The 20,482-nt window shown below is 36.1% G+C and overlaps 1 protein-coding gene across 1 annotated transcript in view; it reads right to left on the bottom strand.

The window, feature by feature from the left end:
* Positions 1 to 358: 358 nt before the first annotated feature.
* Positions 359 to 20,482, bottom strand: part of tmem8b (transmembrane protein 8B) — a 50,970-nt gene continuing 30,846 nt past the window's right edge. Inside the window, exons 10-13 of the mRNA XM_005800977.2 lie at positions 19,501 to 19,679; positions 14,367 to 14,513; positions 7,760 to 7,876; positions 359 to 3,317 (exon numbers count right to left, since the gene is read on the bottom strand). Coding sequence (XP_005801034.2) covers positions 2,982 to 3,317; positions 7,760 to 7,876; positions 14,367 to 14,513; positions 19,501 to 19,679 — 779 coding nt within the window. The 3' untranslated portion in view covers positions 359 to 2,981. The remainder of the gene's footprint in view (positions 3,318 to 7,759; positions 7,877 to 14,366; positions 14,514 to 19,500; positions 19,680 to 20,482) is intronic.

Genomic DNA, 20,482 nt, shown 5'->3' on the forward strand with positions numbered 1-20,482 from the left:
CTGAAATACTCTCGTAACTATCTGGTGCGCACAGGAAATGATGGATCACACCGAGGGGGAACATAGCAGAGACTCATAAAAGTCTCACAACTCTGCTTTTTCTTCCAAAAGGAAGGAAAAAAAGCCACATATCGACAGCATTCTCTGGAACGGCCTTCAGTCTGCTGCTTGTATAGAAGAATTATTTATCTCCACTCCTGCTCTATTCCTGAGAGGATGCTGTTGACAGCATTTCATCCCACTGTCTGAGAACCACTGGCTTCCATTAGGGCCAAGAATGGCAATATGATGTCTTAGTGAGAGATTTCACCAGTTGTGCAGTGTTTAAAAGCTTTGAGAGCAGCAAAGTGATACCGAGGCAAAGAAAGAAAACATTTATTGTTCATGAATGTGGTGTCACAGAGGTCCTGTCAGAAAAAGAGTGGCGAGGAAAGGTCTATGTCTGAGGTCTCTTAAAAGAATAGTCTGTTGTTTTTGAAGCATTGCTTTGAGGAGTAGGTAAGAGTAGTCATCATCTTAAGTGGTCAAAAAACAAGTCATCATCAGTTTGGAGAATCAACTTAAAATTCTCATGAGAGAGCTGGGCTGAAAGATTTCCAGAGAATATTTCCACTATGAATACAAATGCAAATTCTTACATTTTTAAAATAGTTTCTTGAGAATGCATGTTTCACCCCTGTGTGTAAGTGTTTGTGGCATAAAGTTTTGCAAAGAAACAGCAGCGTCAATAAAAAGGATTGTTCACAATGTCTGATAGGATGAAAATAAAATAAAAAAACAATGCTGGATAAACTGATTAGAATTATATTTGGAATATACCAAGGGATATTTTCTCTGCTTGAATGAGTAAAAAAGCAATCCAAATTTTAAGAAACACAATTTTAACAAATTTCCAGAAAAGTAGTATTTTGACTTGAATATTTGGACTTTTTCTTTTTGATAACATTTTTGTAATCCAGTATTTTTTTTATTCTAATATGCCTTTTATACTGTTAATGCATGTCTGAACTCTTTGGAAAACAAAACCTTATACTGTGATACAACTGTATCATAAATTTACTAAACTATTTATCAAACATTAAATTGTGGTCAGAATTTTACAAACTTAAAAGTCACTGATTATACAGATTCTTGTTGATTACAAAACAAAACGGTTTAAAAAGTTAATTATTCTCCAATAAATAAATGTGCAGGGCACCAGACTTATGTGGTTATTAGAGTTCTGGAAACATGAAAAAGCAGTAACAAAATTGTTTGACTGCTTTAGCATTTTTATGTGGTGCCAGATATTCCCTCTGGAAACATTCATGGCCAAAAGTGCCCCATGAGACTCCAATGGACTCACATATTTAATTTCCCTGCCTTTATAAAAAAAAATGCTTTCTGTATTGTTAACATTTCATCTGAAATGTTAACAGTATAGTTTTCAATTCTACCAAATTCCATCAAATTCATGTGTAACCACATGAGTCTCAACGGGATAATAAGAGGAGTGCCTATAGGTTGTTGTGCTGCTGCGCTGTTTCTCATTTTGACATGAATTTTGACCATTTTTTATCTGGATTGAAATGTGAAGTAATAAAATGCATTCTGTGAAATGTAAAGTCTGGTGTAATATATAAGTCATGTATCACTTGTGTAATGGCCCATTACAAATATTCCATGTGTATTGATGAAATGTGCCAAATCAATTTCCAATTTAGGGTAGAGCAAGTTATATTGTGTTATAGGATTTTTCCCCATACTAAATGCCATGACTATCTTGGTGAAAATGTAATGCTTTACTGCTGATCAAAGATTTAATGAATTCATTAGAACATTGGTCCAAGTTCCCTGCTGTGTCCGTAACCGTAAGTATTCAACATGACAAAGTTAAACCATCAGTGCAGACAGAGTGTCTGCATCATGTAACATTTAGTAATGTTATCTTGCCATTGCTGTATCACTGGTGTACAATATATATCAATTCCTTTGCAGTGGTGAAAATATGCTGTATAGATTGAAGGTCAGAGTTGTGACACTCGTGGCATGTCCAAACAATAATTACGACATTATGTCTACAGATGCTGCAGTATCACATGATTACAAATCTGAATCCTAGGTAAATATGTAAGTGTGACAGTGTGAAAAAAATATTTTTCACTCTGTCAGAATCAGAACTGATGAAAAAAATGACCATAAAGGCTTTTCCTCTTCTAAGAAAATTTTTCAGTAATTCTCCAACTGAGGTGACTCAGAATGCATTTAGCTGTTGGTAAGATGCTGACAAATACACCTTACAACCTCATTTAAAAAAGATAAAATAATAAAAATCTATCATTTTAGGTATTCCTGCCTTTTCTCTTCTCTTTCAGGAGGTCTGGGGTTTTTTTCCCTCTAAGAACACTCAGCACATTCGTGTAAAAGTGATACATTGCATTTGCAAAAGACAGTCTAACATTCCACATGACAGCTAGGTTTTACATTTGTGATGCCCATTGTTGTTATAAAAATGTACAGACTAACATTTTTGTGTCTCAGTGCAAAAGATATATCTTAAAAGAATTTCAGAAAAGCCGTGCCCTTGGTAAACGTCCATCTATGTCCACGTTAACAGCAACCCGTACCTTCCCACACTATAGTTCTTGGCCTGCTTACAAGACCAGCAATAAATAACCAACAGAAGCAGATTTACAGTCACCGTCAGATAGCAGCAGTGTTTCAGCTTTGACTTTAAATACATATCCACAAGCAACACTGTGTCACTATACACCCACAAATCATCAGAACTTCAACTATAGATAATAATTACATACTGATCATAATTACCATGACCATTACAACAGAAAAAGAAATTTCAGTGTCACATTAGGATTTAAGTATTTACATTTTTTCTTCTTCCTTTTTTAAAGTTCTGTGGCTTCATTTCCATGTGTGAATTTCTGCAGTAAAAGAAGGCAATGAAGTGTCTCTAAGGTAAAAAGTAGTGAATGTGGAGTTTATCAGCTGGTACAGATGCTATTGATGGTTATGATGCCTGGGTCCACCAGGCCCAGTTCCTCGTGTTCGTTCACGCACAGCTGATATCCGCAGCCCCGCTTGCGCTTCAGCGGGGTCACCTTGGCGTCTGGCTTGGCGCGAGGTGGCAAAAGGAAGCCCACGCTCCCTGCGATCAGCATGTGCCAAATGCTGTGGATGTAGAAGTAGTTCTCCTCCGTCTCCACGAAGGCGTACAGAGCCACAGCAGATGTGGCGATCATGGTGCCGGGGAACAGGAAGAAGACCCAGCGCTTCCACGTGGGAGGGTAGCAGCGCCGGCGGCGGATGGTGCGCACAGTCTGATAGGATCACCAAACAAATCATGTTAATGCTGCTGTAAGCTTTACCCAGAATTATGTTCAGAATATACTGAGCGATGTTTGGTGTCTTTTTATTTTAAATATAATACTGGCATGAATCTACAAAAACCCACAAATAGTAATACAAATTACTAAAATTAAATCTCTCTCTAAAAAAAAAAAGCATTTTCACAATAAAACTAAAACACAGAAAAATCTTGTCCGTCTTCCTTTCTATGAGAGTTTCAATTATACAGAAAATATTAGATTATTTCACATAATTTGGGAAAAAAAGTCTGCAGATTAAGCTACGCTATAAATAAGAGAGCCATGAAGAATAAAACATGAAGGCTGAAAGATGGAACTCGTGGGATGGACTTTTGGAATAATGATCATTAGACAGATGAATCAGAATTATTTGGACCTCAAAACTAAGAACATGTCTGTCAAGAAACTCATGTCAGCTGTGAAGCATAGAGCTGCAGCAGAACCTGGTCAGGTAACTATTGTGGAAAATGCCTAAGCACGGCAGAAAAAGGCATAAATGGACTTGTTAATATCCATATCTATTTCTTTTCATGTAGAGTGGTCAATTCAGAGACAGGTCATTGGAGTTGGAGCTCACACATAATTAAAGTAGGATTTTAGATAAAGGACCTGTTCTAACTTCAGGAGCAGAGGGACAGTGATTTTTTTTAAATAATCTCCACTTGTGTTATTCTGAGGGGTTTGTATTCCTCACCACGTGCATCAGACTGATCAGCAGATGAATTTGACTTGTTAGTCAGTCTCTTATCTATCCTGTCATGTATGCTCATGTTCTGTTTCGCAGTTACTGGATATGGTGTCTCTGTTTGTTTTAATCAACAGATTATGCTCATTTGTTCCCAGAAGCGCCACAATCACAGCAGAAAAACACTTCAACATTTCATTTCACTCCATCTCTATTTTCATCAGCTCCTGAGCACTGATTACTTGCACTTCTTAAAGATCTTCCAGAAAATGTTACCATGAAGAACTGCAATGCCATCAAGGGAAATGCGCGCTCTACATTAGATGCAAAAATAATTACAAATACTCTTACAGGAAATGGCTGTGATTAAGTTATTGTGCAGAATACAGTTTAGAGTGACGACTAATAATCTGTGCGAAGTGAAGTGAAAAACAAAATGTATTTTGGCTGTTCAGTTCCCTTCTGCGCTGCATGTTTTTTTTTGTTAAAGCAAACAATTCTAAACTGGGAGAGTCTTTTCACGCTCCAGTCAGAGACTTCATTTAGTTTGGAGAAATAGGGATATTTTGGAACCGACTGATCGGAACCGCTCCCCTTCCTCTTACTGCTAATGACACCCCTACGCAGCGGCAGCAGCAGACGCTCTGTGCCCTCCGCTTCACTGATCTAATTTGGTGGTGTCTGGGAGCATTCAGAATGCCAAGCTTTGCAGAAACATGACAAGCTGAAATGAAAGGGCTCTTGTAGAGATCGTGTGGCGCTCAATCCGAGAGGCGCAGCGCGGAGGGAAGACTGTTGAAATGCAGACAATCTCAGCCGAACAGCCTATAAATTATTAACTGTCAAGTAATCAAAGCAGTTGCCCAGGTTTATCTTTAAATTCTGCAACATTAGCAGTAGATCCAAGTAAGTTTCTTTTTTTTTTTCTTCTTTTTTTAAAGAAGTTGCTGTGAGGAGTTCAGTTTTGTAGCTAGTTTTCATTTGGCAGGGAAAGATTAGAAATGCCGTCTCAGAGTTTAGACTTGTATTATGTAGAGCTTGTCATAATACACAAAAAGCTAATGCTTGGAGTTTGTATTTGTTAAATTGCACATGACAACATGACATTTATAATTAAATTACAAATCTGCCAGTGCCTACAGAAAATCGACTGAAAAGAGGAATCTGCTAGTGTTTGGTAAACCAGTAAGTCAACCTTTTAAGAAAGATTTTAAAGCACAGGATTCTTTGCAGTATGCAATTTTTTATGGCATATTATATAAATGATCACCTACTTTTATTGGCTTTATTGTCCATTTAACTTAGTTGATAAGTTTAATCTTGGAGGGGCAGGTGTTCAGTGTCATATTTACAAATCTAAGGTGAGATGAAATTCTAGCCTCAATTAGTATTTTTGTCACAACAATAAAACTATATTAATAAGTATTAAATAAATAGATTTAAAAAGTAACATACTCCACAACCATTCATGATGGTAGAACTGGTCCTTACTTCAGTTTCATCTAAAAAAAGATTCTCCTCTGTGTTTAGCTTTAATTCATCTACACATGCATTATGTACACCTGCAGGTAGAGCAAAGCTGTGCTTTTGTTTTTGACTGGCTCCACAGGGACCTCTCTGGTTTTGTCATTCAAACAGATACACTGGAGATGTAGGATGCAAACAGCCAATGTTGCCAATTCATTAAGCTTGTTGCTATATACAGCAACTACTCAGACACTTCTGGCAACCAATTTGCAAAACAGCAACTAGTGACCTGGTGTATTTTTGGAGTCTAGTATGAACGCTTAGTCTCTTATCAAGAAGAAACAGCTGCTGCCATGGGTTGCTACCTCATTTCAAAGCACTCACAGGTGGCCCAGTCTTCATGCAGCTGCTCTGCTTTAGCACCACCAACAATAAAGAAAACATTTGGATTTTAAGTCAGGCTGCAGTCGAGCAGCAAAATCAAAAGCAGTATGTTTCTGTGCTTTCCGTGTCTCTTAGATTTTTGAAAATGATTCCAGTGGGTTCATAATCAGCTGATGAGTTGGAATGATACAACTGGAACGCTCATCAGTGTACCTTCACACTGAAACAGACGATGTTCAGCCGAACAAAGCAGTATCAAATGTAGCAACAGCTGCTGTGAAACTGTGGACTCTGGCCGAAATTCAACATCAAATTTGAACTGCCAGAGTGATCCAAGTTTATGTCAATAACTGCTGACAATATTAATGTGCAGTAATAAAATGTATAGCAGAGATCATACACATACAGTCATCAACAATGTAAGATGTTGCACACTTACAGTGCTCATTGTAGGTTTCTATGTGGACTAAAAAAATGTTAATTTAAAAATCTACAAATTAATATATTTTTAGTCTCTTTTGCTGGCCGTGTGCTGGGAAAAAGGGAGGAGGCTTGGAATTTTATTTAAAGAAGCATTTTCTCAAGAATCAACAAAGGAACATTTATTTATAACCCATGCATATTACCAACCACTGTTGGTTCCATGAGACCACCAGATAGTAATATATTTAAAAATATGACTGAATTATTGTTTGATGTAGTCAAGTTGTGAAGTAGAATACATGATAATGGATCAGTTTTAGATCAGGGTTTATTGGACTTTTTTAGAAACAGATAATTGCTAAAATATATGGAGAGAGGTATGAATGTCAAGGAACAATCTACACTAAATCTCAAATAGATGTATTAACTTTCAATGTTTTTGGTAATTTGTTTTGAAAAATAATGTCAAATTTTGTTTTTATTATAATAATGCTTTGTCCTCTATGTGCTCAAACACAAGCCTTTGCATGGAGGATTTAAAGCTCTTCTAGCTTTCAAGGGATCCTTCAGGAAACGGTAAACCAACTCTCATAAACAGAACTCCTACATTTTATTCAACACTTGTTTGTTTCTCCAAGGAAACAACAAACTTGTGTTCAGACTCACATCTAGAGGGGTTGGTGTTAAAGGCTCTATTTTTTTCAAGAATCCTCCCTAAAAGACTATTATTTTTATCTTCTCAGTTCAGGGAGTACATTATGACTCGAAGAGTCAGTGAAAGTACACGCAGAGTTATAATGGAACTACAAGCCATGACTAATACCCCACAGGCAGAAAAACTTTTAAAGCCTCTTCCATGCTAATATAAACTAGCTATGTTGGTCAGAAACTCTAGTTTTTATCCACACACACACACACACACACACACACACACACACACACACACACACACACACACACACACACACACACACACACACACACATGTTCTAGCCCTCAATTGGCTTACATGATAGATTAAATGCTTTAACACCTTCTAGCACATGGAACATGGACAGCACAGAAAACACATTTCTTCTGCATGTTTGAACCAGCGTGGCTTTGAACATTAAGCACAGATGCGTTGAAATAATTGTCTTTCATCCTGTGGGAAAACCTCTTTATAATGCATTCAGAGCTGTGTTGATTACTGTGAATATGAAAGACAGGATTCAAACTGTGCAGCTTTCAGAAATTCTTTTGAACAAATAATTTTATTTAAAGCATTACTTGAAGTAGTTTAAGGCAGTTTTTATAATCCCTAAAAAAAAGACACCTTCACCCATCTGATCACATCTATTTTAGAATTTTCCCTCAAGTACAATAAAACCTAATAGGAAAATTAACTTGATTTAATGAGAAATGGTCTGAACCTGAGCATAGGAAATCCCCTTACCCATGCTACAGCCATTATGCCCAGCGCGAACAGGCTAGGTCCCAGCAGGTTCCACAGACCGTGACGGTCCAGCTGCAGAGCCATGGACAGAGACATCGCCCCCAGCAGATACAGCACCTTCACAGGATAGAAAGAAAAAACAACACACACACACTGATCAATAACTGTCCCCCATAAACACTGTTCAAATCATCTCATCACCAGTAAATACAAGGATGATTGTGTAGTGAGGCAAAAGCATGTCTCTTCTATTATCGATTAACTAATCGATAATAGAAGAGATGTGCTTGTAATTTTTTGTAATTTGTGCAAGAAAATTACTTTACTGAATTTGTTTTTCTGCAGATTGTGAAAATATATAAAACAGACTAGAACTCCACTGTCCTACAATACATTGTGACAACTGAAACAGCATGATATTTATTTTAGATTTTATAATGCTAATGAAACATTTGTTCAACATTTTCTGTCGTGTTTCTGTGAAATTCGTAAACATTTTCAAAACAATCAGCAATAAAGAGATTTGCTTCCATCTCTGCTGTGGTTGCACAGTGTATCCTTGGAGGTTTGGAGGACAATTTGCTCAACCATGTTTTAGTAATTTAATCTCTGGAGTAATGTGGTGACTCTCGTATTTTTTTTTATATCTTTCTTTTAAGTTATCTTCTGTATTTATCAAGTTTTAATTAAATTTAAAAAAATCTGGTATAAATTACCTCATCATGGGCATAAATGTCAAATTGTGGGCTCTGAATAATGCCCTCAAATATTTCTTTTCAAAAGTGGGACTAAAATAAATCACATAATTTAAGTAATGTTCAGAGGCAAGAATTAGATTTGAGATACAGAAGTCACACAGTTTTCATAGCCATCAAAGACCTGACCTAATTCTAGATGGAGATCTGAATTCTCTTTTTGTCAAACATTTTAGGCTCACTTAAAATTGTTTCCTGGCCCTGACTTTTAAACATAGCCTACAATTTTAACCGCCAATTCAATACCCTTAACATTAATCTGCTTCGGCCAAACCAAAAACCGTTCTGATGGGGAATTGTTGTTCTGTTTGGTAGCCAATTCTTTCTAATTTTAATCTGCCAGACCCAATCTATCACCATAAGACAACAGGAAAGTGGTTAGGATGATAAAAAAACAAGCTGCAAAACTCTAAGGTCCAAACCTATGATAAACTACTGCCAGTATTTACAGAGAAGTGAGTGTAGCGTCGCCATCCACATTCTCCATGGCGAATGTGACATCTCCATGACACCTATAGCTTTCCCATAGGTGTCCGCATGGGAAAGCTAAATGTTTCTGGAGAAAAGTTTTATAGTAGTTTTATGTTACGGAGAGAAAGACTGAGGTGTTGGTTAAGATTAAACCTCAGATATGGCACCAACCTCAACCCAATTAAAATGTACCAACTATGATTAAATGTCAGGTTTGTAAGACAGAGTAAACCAGATACTCTACCTTATCTGATTAGAAAAGAGGCTACAAAAACTATGTTTCTGTCAAATCTGGTAAGGCAAATCTAGTTAGATAATTATTTGTAAACTGTATTGAAGTATGTTGGTTTACAATTTCAAACTTTGGCACTTAATGTTTGTTTTTGAAATATCATTAAAGTTAGTGATGGTATCATCAGTTAACTCTGGGATAAAAAAAATGTCAAAATTAATATGAAATTTATGGAGATGATGCATCTGGTCATTTTTTTGTGTTGATGTGGTACTTTTTATATTTTTGAAATTGTTAGTTACCTACAAACAATAACCAATTTTCACAGACATAAAGAAAATGATTAAATGTCTTATCAGTTTGATTCATCAGAGAGGCATTGAGTTCTACTAAGTTGAGGCCAAAACCCAAAGCTCCTTTTAAAGAATCTAAAAAATAAATGTACATGGCTATGAGAGTGGAAGGCACAAAATAACAGTAGAAATAAAATATGAACACTAAGCCCCATGCAATAGATAGTAAAAGTAGATTTTTTATTCTTATTTTCCCCAATTCACAATTGAAGATAAAGCCACAAGATAACAAAGAGATAAAATGAGCGTAGGGGGGAAAAAAATCAATATGTTGTACACACAGGCTTCAGGAAGACTTTCGCCTGCATTCTTGTGTCTGGTGTACAATGTTAGGAGAAACCAGGGAGTTTGGAGCTGGGAGGGGATGACCTGCCTGCAGGAGAATACGACTAATTGACACAGACCAAGGAGAAAAGGAGCTTTGCGGTGCAGCCTGAGGACTCTGTGCAGCCCGATCATCAGTCATACCGCGCTGCTGGATCATACGGAGGTGCCCAAAAATGCATGCATTGTATACAGGCATGAATGCTCTGATGCTCATAGGCAAGGCTTTTTTTACTGTAATGAATCATTATCAAACACTGTGACAGACGAGCTAAAGCAAACTCCTGTCCTCTGGTGTTAGTCTATTTTTATCAGCAACCCATATTTTCATGCCTAGCAATGTACAGTAATATGTTCTGATGTACGTATGTGTGAATGTGTGAATTAAATGCCAGTGCAAGAATACACAGCCTTACTGGGCAAAACATGTTCCAAAGTCAGTTAAAATTTAATAAGTGGGAACATGGACAGCTCAGGTTTCAAGCTAATCACATTATTTATTAAATGTAGGGTCATGGAGCTAATTAAGAATTTAATAATGTTAGACACCTTGTGTGTAACCTTTGATAGGTCGTTGCTCTGGTTTTATTGGTTTTGCATGCTCTTTTGATCTGCTTCCATTATTGGGTGCTACTATGACTTAACAGAGCTGATTTGTTGAGCTCTTTAAGAATAATCACACCGTGTCTCTATGAAATGTATTGTAGCATTTCCTTTTGGCTTCAACTCAAAGATATTTGTATCAGAAATTACAGTAAATTTATATCATTTGCATGTTCTTGCACAGCAGTGAGCCTGGAGTTTCTGGTATTGCTTTGTATTCTACTTCCAAGAAGAAGTCAATCTTTCTTCTAAGATTTTAATGGTCTTGAGAGATATTTTAAGGTTTAGCTAAGGTCTTTTGTTTGGACTTCAGTTGCTTTTTAATATTTAATCATTAGCTCAGGCTTTTCTGTAGGAATAATTACCAGTTTGATCAAATGAGTTAATTGCTTTGAAGTTTTGTCTTTTCCAGCCCTTAGAATTTTGTTATTTGAGTACATAAGACAAGTCATCTGCCTCAGGGCATTTTGGATGAACTTTGTTGTGCACTTAGGTTAATAAATGATACATTAATTTAATCTGGTAATTTTCTGCACAGTTTTCTGACTCCCAAAATATCTTCCAGTAGGGGGTGATTATCTCTTATATTTTTACCCAGTATATCCTTGAAGAAAATTGTAAACAACCAAATCTTAAGCTTAAGCTTTTTTCTTGTTATCTATGTTCATAATTCATCAAGAATAACAATCACAAATAAAAAATACTTGCACATAAATTTAGAACAAAATGTATACCATGATCAAGATGTTTTTATGTAAATAGAAAAGTTAGAATGATTCCTCTTGCTGCTGAAATAACATATCAGAACATTTTTATTAATAACATGATTTTAATCATTGTCATATTAAGGTAAGGTTTACATCTTTTATACTCTAATGAGATTACATCTTTTATACTCTAATGAGATATCAACAAAGATCTTAAAGACGTGCTGAAGGTAGAGGTTTTTTGAAATAAACACTGATTTCAAGGAATCTGATTTGTGATGCAAAATATTTGCACAGTACTGTATTATCAGTAATAGACTTGATAGGTGGACAAAGAAACACAAGATGCAAAGACTGATAAAAATGAGATCATCTGGCTAATTTTCTCTAATTATTAATTATTCATGCACCGTTGTAACAAAAGGTCACCAAATAATGTAGTCACAACAATCTTTTTATTACTCCAGCAAAGATAACTATTATTTTCCTTCATATTAATAATACTGACTAGTAACCTTTAGCAAACTGAGATTAACAAATGACCCAGAGCGCTTTCTGTTTGCAGACTTGTAATATATTCTGCTGACAAATTTGTAGGAATTTTTAAGGCTTTGTGAATCTCGTATGAGCTGCACACACACATAGACGCAATCAGAAAATGAAAGGTCCTTTACCCTCTACTGCTGCGGCAGTCCTAGACATTGATAAACACACATACACAAACACACACATTGTCTCTTTTCAAGTACACAAGCGTGCACGGTTCCTCTTGCCAGTCCTGACGTGCGATTTGATTAGTGGCTGCATACTGCAGAACTAAGCAAAAATAAAAACCCGAGAGGACAGCAGATGTTCATACTTTCCCCCGCTCACACCTCCCTGTCTCACCACCTCCACCCTCCGTCCCCACCGCCCTGCGCTTCTCTGTCTCATTTATAGACAGGGACACACATTTACACTGCTCCATATTGGTGTGCAGCCAGGGGGTGACCCATGGAGAAGGTGCACCTGTTAGTGTTTATTCTCTGCAATATGTCAACAAGCCGGGAATTTAGTGCCACACTACGCAGATTCTGATCTTTTAATTTATAACTAAGAACGGAGGCATATGTGAGATTTGTTCATACATAGCTCTGGAGAACTCTAATCTCTCTTTGTTCTGGCTTTTATTCGACTCATCACCCAATGACACTACAAGACAACAGAAGTGGAATCTATTGCTATCCAAGGTCTGATTACAGATAGCTGGCCATTTCTGACTATCTGTCCAAAAATAAATGTCATTTTAAGGAAGGACTGCTTGCTTCAGTAAATACCTGAGCCAATTAGAGCATCTAAAGCTAATGAAATTTGGGAATGCTCTATGATGTATGTAAAGATTTTTGTTTAAAATCATATAATGCAGGTTATTTGAAAAATATAAATAGTAAGAAGCATCAAAACAGAGAAGAAGGGCATGGACTTGTTACCAGTGTCAAGATACACAGCATTTTTCAACCAAAATGTCTTTAAATTAAACTTTAAACTAAATGTTAGACAAAGGGCCACAGTGGCTGCAGCTTCCTCTGCTTGCGTAGAACATACTGTAGAGTAATGTAGCATTGCTCCCCCTCCCCCTGCCTATTGCTACAAATAGCCTGCCAGCAAGCTATATCAAGGATGATTACACATTTATCTTCCTTAAAGAAAAAACAATTCCTTCATTATTTTTTTAAATAAATTAATTTTAATAACTTAATAACTTAAAACCAAATGTGTTTTAAAGTTGGCTTGAAAACTTTGTTTCAGAGTTACTGGTCAGATGTGACAAGTGTAGAGCCCACAGGTTATCTGAGACCAGTTCTCTTGATGTTCCCTCAAGGAAAACTAAACAATATGAAGGAACATTCAGTTTCTAGGCTCCACAGCTAAACAACTCCCTGAAACCCTGAGATGTGTAGAAACGTTTGCCTCCATTAAATCAGGACTAAAAATGTTACCATTTACCTCAAGTTAACATTCAGTGCATAAGTATTTTTATTGGATAATTTTTAATCATGTCTAAGCTATTTATGGCCTCAAAATATGCAATTTTATACATTTTTATATGATGTATATTTTGGTTTTCAACATACTTTGTGTTTAAAGTGCGACTCTTATCTATGTTTCTTTATTTTTTAATTTACCTTGAGTATGAATAGTAGTATACAAATGAAATTACTTTTCTGTTTTGACTTTCCATGTTATTCACACAGAACTAGGCTGAAGGTAGACTGATGCATATACTGAAGTGATGTCAAAGAATCCTTATTACAAGATTTCACATTGTTACAGCAATTCATATCAGGCTGACAGATATGCTGTGGGGTTGTAAAAATACATCTGATCAATGGGAGAGGTTAAAGTGATGTTTTTCTCCATTTTTTAGCTTGCTGATTACATGGTGTGATAAATGACCCGCTTTTGGCTTCTCACTCATAAAGGTTTTGCTGCACTTTTAGTAACTAGAGTCATTTTTTTTCTTCATTAATGGTGTCAGTAGTCATTTTTATAAATGTGTGATGTGTGTGATAATGACACTCAAAACCCATTTAATGGACTATCCTGTTGCGTCTCCTTTTATTTGTCTAATTACAGAAGTAGCAGAAAAGCTGGTCCCCGTATACACCTCTGCGTTTATAGACACATATCTTTCAATATTTATTTTGCATAAATGTCCCTGCAGCAAATTAACAGTGAAAAACATTCTGCCCCTAATTTGGCAAAAAAAAAAAAGTAAAACCAGTCATTTAGGTCTGAGAAAATGTCCTGTACCAAACAAAAAATCTATTTTTTTTGTAAGTATCAAAAAAAATTTGCAAAACCCATTTTCATAATTAGCATAAAAACCTCATTGGTTAATTTAGGGAGTACCAATATTTTATAGATGATTTCACTTTCAGCAGTTTGATCAGATTATTCTAAAAAAATATTTCAATAACATTTTATACACCGAGCAGTTCCCTTTATTTTTATTGCAAACATTTGGTAGTGTTCTTGACATAACATTTAAAACACAAAAGTTTTAAAATAGCATTTTCTTTCTTTTATGACAAGAAAGAAAAATATGCATTGACTGTTACGAGAAGCTAAGTTTCCATAAAATTACTTATTTGTTAACTTAAAAACACAGTGAAAACATACCTGTTTGATGATGGATTTTAGCCTTGCCATAGCAATAACTGTGACCCACACTGACATAAGGGACCCAAGGAAGTCACAAAACTGCAGAACGTCATACTCCATGATGCAAAAGACCACAATACCAGGCTGGTCACATGCATGGTAAAACTGTGGGAAGAGACAAAGAAGACGGCTGTTACACCATCAAATTTCTAGTTCTTGCTTTACTTCTTTTTACGTTTGAATTATATTATTTTTACTCTGTAGATTTTAAAAGTATAATATACAGAAATTGACTTCATCTCTCTTGATAGACCTAACGTCTAAGACACACTCCACTTTCACAAAAGAAAAATCCAGGATGAACTGCTTTTGTGAAGCTCAACTTAAGTTCCTTGCCACACTTAAAGAAACATTTGTAAGGGAAATTGGGCTGTAATTTATCAGCTTTTGTCAGCTTTTTTAAAAGGAATTTCTCCAGAGCATAGAAAAGAAAGATCTGAAATGGAAGCTCCATCTAACCATATGGTTTCAGTTTCTTAAAATAAATCTTTCTGTTGGGAAACTAACAGCCTTTTGAAAGTATTTGTGCCTCAAACATTTTTTCACGTTTCGCCATGTTACAACCATAACCTCTAAGAGTATAGCATTGTGAATCAAAAGTTATAAATGATTTTCAATTATATTAAATGCTTTTTAAAAAAAATAAAAATCTGAAAAATGTCAGATTTCAGATACTTTAACCTTTCGAGGGGTATTTCTCTACCACTATTGTGTACATAAAGGTTTACATTTTTGAGTAATCTTTGTTCCAAAATATTCCAGGCTGAATCAGATTGAATTCCAGGGTCAATATTATTTTTCAAGTCTCACCTCAGATTCTAATTAGGATTTAAAATTTGACTAGGATTACTTAGGATTTCAACTTTGACTAGGCCATTCTAATGCATTACAGATGCTTTGATCTAACCATTTTGTTGCAGCTGTGTAAAATGATAATTTAGCATCATGAATCAGTTCCGACCAGCTCACGTCTCACTGCCGAATAACACCTTCTTCCACCTCTTTGAACTGTTTTTACAAACCAGGACAAATCAAAGATGTGAACTTTAAACTTCACTTTGTTTCTTATTTATGCTGTTTGTTTCATAAACTCCGAATGAGTCAATCTGTTGACCAGACAACTGTTAGTCATGCATTATGACTAACAGTTGTCTGGTCAACAGATTTCCTCATCTGAGCTGTGAATCTCTGAAAAATGTTCTGCAAGCCTCATGGCTACTAGGATTTGAGTTTCTTTTCTATAATCTTACCGTTCTTTAGATTTTTTCACAACCTTCTCCCTGACCTGCCTGCTGTGTTCCTTGGTCTTCGTGATGCTGTTTGTTCACTAACATGTTCCCTAGCAAACTTGAAGCCTTCACAGAAAAGCATCATTTGTTTATACAGGTGTTATGACTATTTACTTATGAATTGACTTTCAAAGCTGATTGATTGCATTGGATTTTCTTTATGAGCACCACATTGAGGTCAGTTGAAAGTAAATCATAGGCACACTGTTAACATTTTTATTTGCAGGTTCACTGAAAACTATTATATTTTCACTTATTTTTTGCATATGTTCTTTCATACTGTTTTGTTACCATTTTAGAGATGGCCGTCTTATTTCCTATCAGAAACAAACTTCTTGGGTGAATAAAAATATTTTTAGATTTAAATCTGACAGAGGTCTAAATAATTTTGTGCTCAACAGTATTAATTTACTGTGCAAACAAAGACTAGAGGGCCGATGTTCTTTCAGCTTTGTACTATATACTCTGAATGGCCACTCTACTAGCCTGTGAAGGACTCATCTGCTTGCATCGTCCACATGTCACAGTTAGAAATTATGTTTTTGTTTTTCTTTTTCAAAAAAAAGTAATTCAATCTCATAACTATGGAAAGCCCCCTCTTTCACTTAAATTGTGCAACATTTTAAAGGAAGTGCATTTTGTAAGTTTATAAATGATACTGATCAAGTTCCAGTTGTAGCCTGATTGCATTGGTGTTGGCAGACGGCAAAGGGTAGTCATGGCAGACCTCCTAGCAGTCCTCAGAGACTGGGAATGCACTGTGTGTTTTGGATTCTCAGGGTAGAGAGCTGTCAGACACCCAGTAAACTGTAATCTGTACAAGACTGCCTATCGTTCCTGAGTGCTGACAGGTTGAGGAATTGGTCTTCATGTGGCGTTGTTTGTTTGGACTGCTGGTTGTCACTGATCTTCCTCGCCACTTGAAGCTCGTGCTTAAAATAATACTGCAACACTCACTTAAGGTTGGCCTACAGCAAAGGGGTTGTATGAAGCCTTAAGGAGAATGTGATGAGGGGCCGATCTTCCTATTGACAGCATCACCACCACTAACAGTGTTTCGACAGATTTGGTAGAATCTGAGAGACTGAGTCATTTAACTGGCTAAGTCTAAAAGCAATCATGATGATTGGCTATTATTTGCTGTTGATATGTATTAGTGAACAAACTAAGCTTCAACACAAAGAAAAGGTTAAGCTTTCAGATTGTGACTAGACAGATTGTTATCTATGCTGAAATTATGAAATCAAATTTAATAATTTTCTTACTGAACAAATTGAAAATTTCAGATCTATGGTTCATGTTGAATTTCAAGCATTTATGGGAGGCCTCTGAAAGTTTGGGGTCCTAAGCGGCAGGAATCACATTGGCTTTGTGCTGGCTCCTGCAGGGGTCTTGTCAAAATCAGTCAAACCTGGCATGCTTGCAGCAAATGACAACTCATGTCTTTTAACAGGGTCCATGCTCACAGGAGCTGTTATCCAGGCTCTGATCAGGTACCTGACTGTCAGCACCTGTAGTAGCAGGACCCCAAGACAAGAGTCAACAGCAGAATGAGCAGTTTTACATTGACATAGGAGATTTTGTATTTTTTATGTGTGCAACCTACATATTCAGCTCTGCTGCTCAATAGGAACATGAAAGAGAAAGTCATGTGTGAACTTCAAGGTGTGTAAGCCTGGCCATAAATTCTACCATATCTTTTGGATATTATAAAGAAATCCTTTGAGCTTAAATGAATTTAGCTGGACAAAGTTTGAAGGATATTGATTCAAAAAAGTAGCAGAGGAAGAAAGACCATTTTAATAATTGCAAGAAAGACTTGGAAGTAAATCTACTTCTGGATATGCAACATGTGAGCATAAACTGTATTGCATTATTAAGTGATTTGCAAATAATAAAATTCTATGTTGTGTAATTTGTTTTGCCCACTGAACCTAATTTCTGAAACACATTTCCTGTTCTGGATGCTTTCCTGTTTGTAACATTTATCACATATATATAATTGGTCCTGATTTTCAAACAACCCTCTTTTTGACTGTAATTCATTTTCAGTTTGCCACTGTAAGCGCTTTCATAATGTAGTCATCAGCACTGCTTTTGTGCCAGACTATCATTAGGTGTCAATCAGTAGAACAGCATGAGTCCATTGTTAGGAACTGTGTGAAATTACCTGTATGCATCACTTATGTTTATATGCATCCAAATACAAAGAACACATTCTATGATGATGATTTTAATCTTCAGAACAGCACTAAATTATTTTGTTTTTTATGTCTTCTCTAAAAGTGTCTGAATATGAATCAGCAATAAAGTTTCAGAGTTTCAGAGAGATGCAAAAACACAGACCTCAAACCAAATGTTTGAAGTGAAAACACATAACCATTTTTTTACTGTCTGACTTTAAATTAGACTAAATGTTTAATGTTTTAGGTCAATTAAGAATATTAAACTAGGCTTTTTAATTGTATGCCTTGGGTTAAACCTTTTGAATGACTCATCCTTCCAGACAGGAGTAAAGGGAGTTCATTTTGAAGAATGCATTACTCACACAAACTTTTTTTTAGCTCTCCCTTCAATTTTTCTATAGGACTGACATTAGGGTTGTGGGAGGGTCACTGAAAAACAATCATTTTGTGTCAAGGCTACTTTACAACAAATTATGTGGTATATTTAGTCTTATTTTCCATTTGCAAGACTAATTTTTACCCCAGCTTCAACTTCCTGGCTGACGTCTTAAGATGTTGCCTCTTGTACATCCGTAAATAAATATTTATATCTCGTAGAGCACTTCTGGATAGATGCAAACTACATCTCGTTGCTTGTACTTGTGACAGTGCAATGACAATAAAGTTGAATTCTATTCTATTCTATTCTAAAATGCTCACATAATGTTCTTTCCATCTGTTGTGAGAAGTGCACCAGTCCCTCCTGAAGCAAAACACCAACACACTATGATGCTGCCACCCATACTTCACAGTACAGGTGATGTTCTCAGCATTTTTCTCCTTAGGCAATATGATCAAACACTTCAGTTTTAGTTTCATCAAACTACAGGACATGTTTTTATTTTGGGGGGGTCAAAAAGGTGTACATTTGTCCCTGTGTGGATTTACAAATGGTATATAGGCTTTTTAAATTACTTTTGGAGTAATGGCTTCTTCTTCTCTGAGAGGGCTTTCAGTCGTCATGGGTACAGGACACACTTCACTGTAGATAATAATCACTTCTTAGCTTTAGTCAAGATCTTCACAAGATCTTCTGCTTTTTCTATGTAGCTGATGCATTTTGCTCCACATCTATCTTTACACTACAGAATGCATTTCCTTCTTTAACAGTATGATGGCTGGATACTGTCATGCTGACTATGCTTGCATAAAATTGATTGAAAAATTCAGTGTGCCACCTTCAGGCATCTTGAAATTGTTCCCAAAGATGAACCAGATTAGTGGAGGTCCACAATTCTCTTTCTGATAACTTGCTTGATTTGTTTTGATTTTTTCACAACATTGCAGAGGGAAGAAAAAATTGTGAGAGCATTTTAAAGCATGCGACTTCTGAATCAAAAGAAGTCATATGGGAAAAAAAAAAGTTAAAACAAAATAAAAATCCTTCTCAATATTTTCATGTTTAACAAATATAAATAATGTTGGTAATGCTCACTAACCTAAAATCAGTAAAAGATTGGTTGGATTTTATGTCATACAACAAGCACAGAAAAAAATATGATATGCTTCTTTATATTTATTGCATATGGCTTCAACTGCACTTTCAGTCATCAGTTGAATCATTTAGAAGTGACTCACAGTGGAGAAAAACATGGTGAAGATGTAGACTGAAGCCTCCAGCAGGTAGTGGCTTCGAATGGCAATGGCCACAGGCGGGACGAACATCAGGTTGCTGAGACAGAGCAGGAGGGTGGAGAGGAGCTGGAAGCTGTAAGAATAGGCTTCGGAGTTGTCGGTGCAGCCCCAACCATTCCAGCCTATTAGACAAACACACTGTCAGAGCTGTAGCCTGACGCAAGAAAGGAGAGATCTAAAGGAGCTTCTGTGTCGATAAGTTTTGTTAAACTCTACATGAACTTCGGGAAAGTCTTGTTAAATATTTTTTGTGGATGTAAGATGGAAGAAATTTGAATGAGAGATGAAACAGACCATTCAAAATCTTTTCCTTTGAATTTTGTGCATTTCATAAAGTATATGAAAAATGTATGACTTGATAAGAGTCTCATCAGCAGCAGCTCTTTTTCAGGAACATCAGAGTTGTGTGAAGTTGTTTATCTTGAACAATAGAGCCTCCTGGAGTGAACAATCTCCTATTCTCAACTATCTCTGCTTTGTTACAATACATAATCATCAAGGGGCCAAATGAATAAGACAGTTTGGAAAATTATCTTTGTTTGGTTGTTTTTCTGGCTGATTTCAGACCAAGACATAATAATTGAGAGTACTTGTGGTTTTTGGGTCAAATTATCACAAACTAAGCTCTGAATGTACACAGTATTGACCAATGCTATGGCTAGCAAAAACATTCACATTCCGCAAACTCTTTCACATTGTCACATTACAGTCACAGAGTTCGATGTTACCGAGATAAACCAACTGGCTGGATTTAGAAACTGATACATGATCTTCAAGTTTGTTTTTGCAAATACAAAATTGTAAGACTATGCTGTGAATTTATATGCAAGTTTCCTTTGTCTACATTTCAGTCACATTTCATGGTCTTTTTATTTCCACATGATGGATTGAACAGTGCTTTGTGATACAAGAACCAAGCTTGGAA

The sequence above is a fragment of the Xiphophorus maculatus genome, chromosome 12 (assembly GCF_002775205.1).
Source record: "Xiphophorus maculatus strain JP 163 A chromosome 12, X_maculatus-5.0-male, whole genome shotgun sequence".
Classification (NCBI taxonomy): Eukaryota; Metazoa; Chordata; class Actinopteri; order Cyprinodontiformes; family Poeciliidae; genus Xiphophorus; species Xiphophorus maculatus.